The 1,293-nt window shown below is 45.6% G+C and overlaps 1 protein-coding gene across 1 annotated transcript in view; it reads left to right on the top strand.

Moving 5' to 3' along the window:
• LOC106818706 (eukaryotic translation initiation factor 2 subunit 3-like) overlaps positions 1 to 1,157 on the top strand; it is a gene marked incomplete at its 3' end in the record, with an annotated part of 9,159 nt that extends 8,002 nt beyond the window's left edge. Inside the window, exons 2-3 of the mRNA XM_014823383.1 lie at positions 675 to 738; positions 1,030 to 1,157. Of these exons, the coding sequence (XP_014678869.1) occupies positions 675 to 738; positions 1,030 to 1,157 (192 nt within the window). The remainder of the gene's footprint in view (positions 1 to 674; positions 739 to 1,029) is intronic.
• Between the last annotated feature and the right edge of the window lie 136 nt (positions 1,158 to 1,293).

The following is a 1,293-nucleotide window of genomic DNA, read 5'->3' as shown; positions in this document are numbered from 1 at the left end:
AACTGTAAACAACTGATTTTTGGACTGCGGATTTCAATTAGAAATTTCTTAGTAACCAGGCTACCAGCAGTGATATTGGACAAACTAATACGCGTTTGGCTATAAGGTAATGTACTTATTAATTACACAAGGTGCCAGTTACTCTAGCATTCGTCCTATGTACCTATTATTCCTTTAATAATGTTTATTTATCATGATAACTTGCCAAATTGTCCTACCGCAATTTACACAGTGCTGTCCAGTTGGTTCTAGTGACAGTGTCACTACTGATACTTCTACTTAGAACTACCACCTTCTCAGTGCTTAATTATGCGATAATGGCAGATTCTTTTCTGTTAATGGTTACACAATAGGAATAGAGACTCACCCATTGCTTTACGCCAGGGGAAAAAATAAAATTTATTTTTCGGGGGCTACTTTTCAAGCTCGCGTGGATGAAAATAGCACTCTAAAATTTGGTTTGCATTGAACTCTATGCAAATTTACGGGTGCTCTTTTTGGCATTTCCGGAGCTCTTTTTGGCATTCGGGTGCTAAATCGCCCCGAGCCCCCGTGTATTTTTTTCATTGCTTTACGCAGGGATATACTGCCTCGGTAATTAATAAAAAATAAGGCGATATCGGTAATCTCTGTAATGCGGCGCTATGATTCACTTCGGTTTCTTACGATTTCAGGATATAAAAGAATTAACACCGCTGACACCAGAGGTCATTAGCAGGCAAGCAACAATTAATATCGGTAGGTTGAAGAAACATTTTCAGCATTCTACGAGAAAGATTTACGTTGAAACCAATGTTAAGACTAAAGTTAAGACTAATTTTGTTTTCGACAACGCGCTCCCGTATCACGATATGAGTCCCAGACATTAACCAGGCCTCTCGGAAACCGGGATTAGGTTACTGCGAATAAATCCTGGACGTTAATGTGATGCGGCATGTCGGCTGATCGTCGCGGCGATCCCTGTCTCGTTAACGGTCGCTCGTCGCGGCGCCCCCTGTCTCGTTAACATCCGCTTGTTTCGGCGCGCAGGTACGATCGGACACGTGGCGCATGGCAAGTCGACGGTTGTCAAGGCGATATCGGGAGTGCAGACGGTTCGACACAAGCAGGAGCTAGAGAGAAACATCACTATCAAGCTCGGATATGCCAACGCAAAGGTAGCGCGCGACGCCCCCCTCCCCCCGTGTGTGAGGGAGCCCCCCTGTGTGTCAGGGACAGGGCTCGAATGAACCGACGGCACCGACGGCGATTGCCGTCGGTGCCCCTATCAATCGCCGTACTGCCCCTGAAAAT

Source organism: Priapulus caudatus, unplaced genomic scaffold, assembly GCF_000485595.1.
Source record: "Priapulus caudatus unplaced genomic scaffold, Priapulus_caudatus-5.0.1 Scaffold2444, whole genome shotgun sequence".
Taxonomy (NCBI): domain Eukaryota; kingdom Metazoa; phylum Priapulida; class Priapulimorpha; order Priapulimorphida; family Priapulidae; genus Priapulus; species Priapulus caudatus.
The sequence above is the reverse complement of the archived record's forward strand: the minus strand, read 5'-3'. Positions and strand labels throughout refer to the sequence as shown.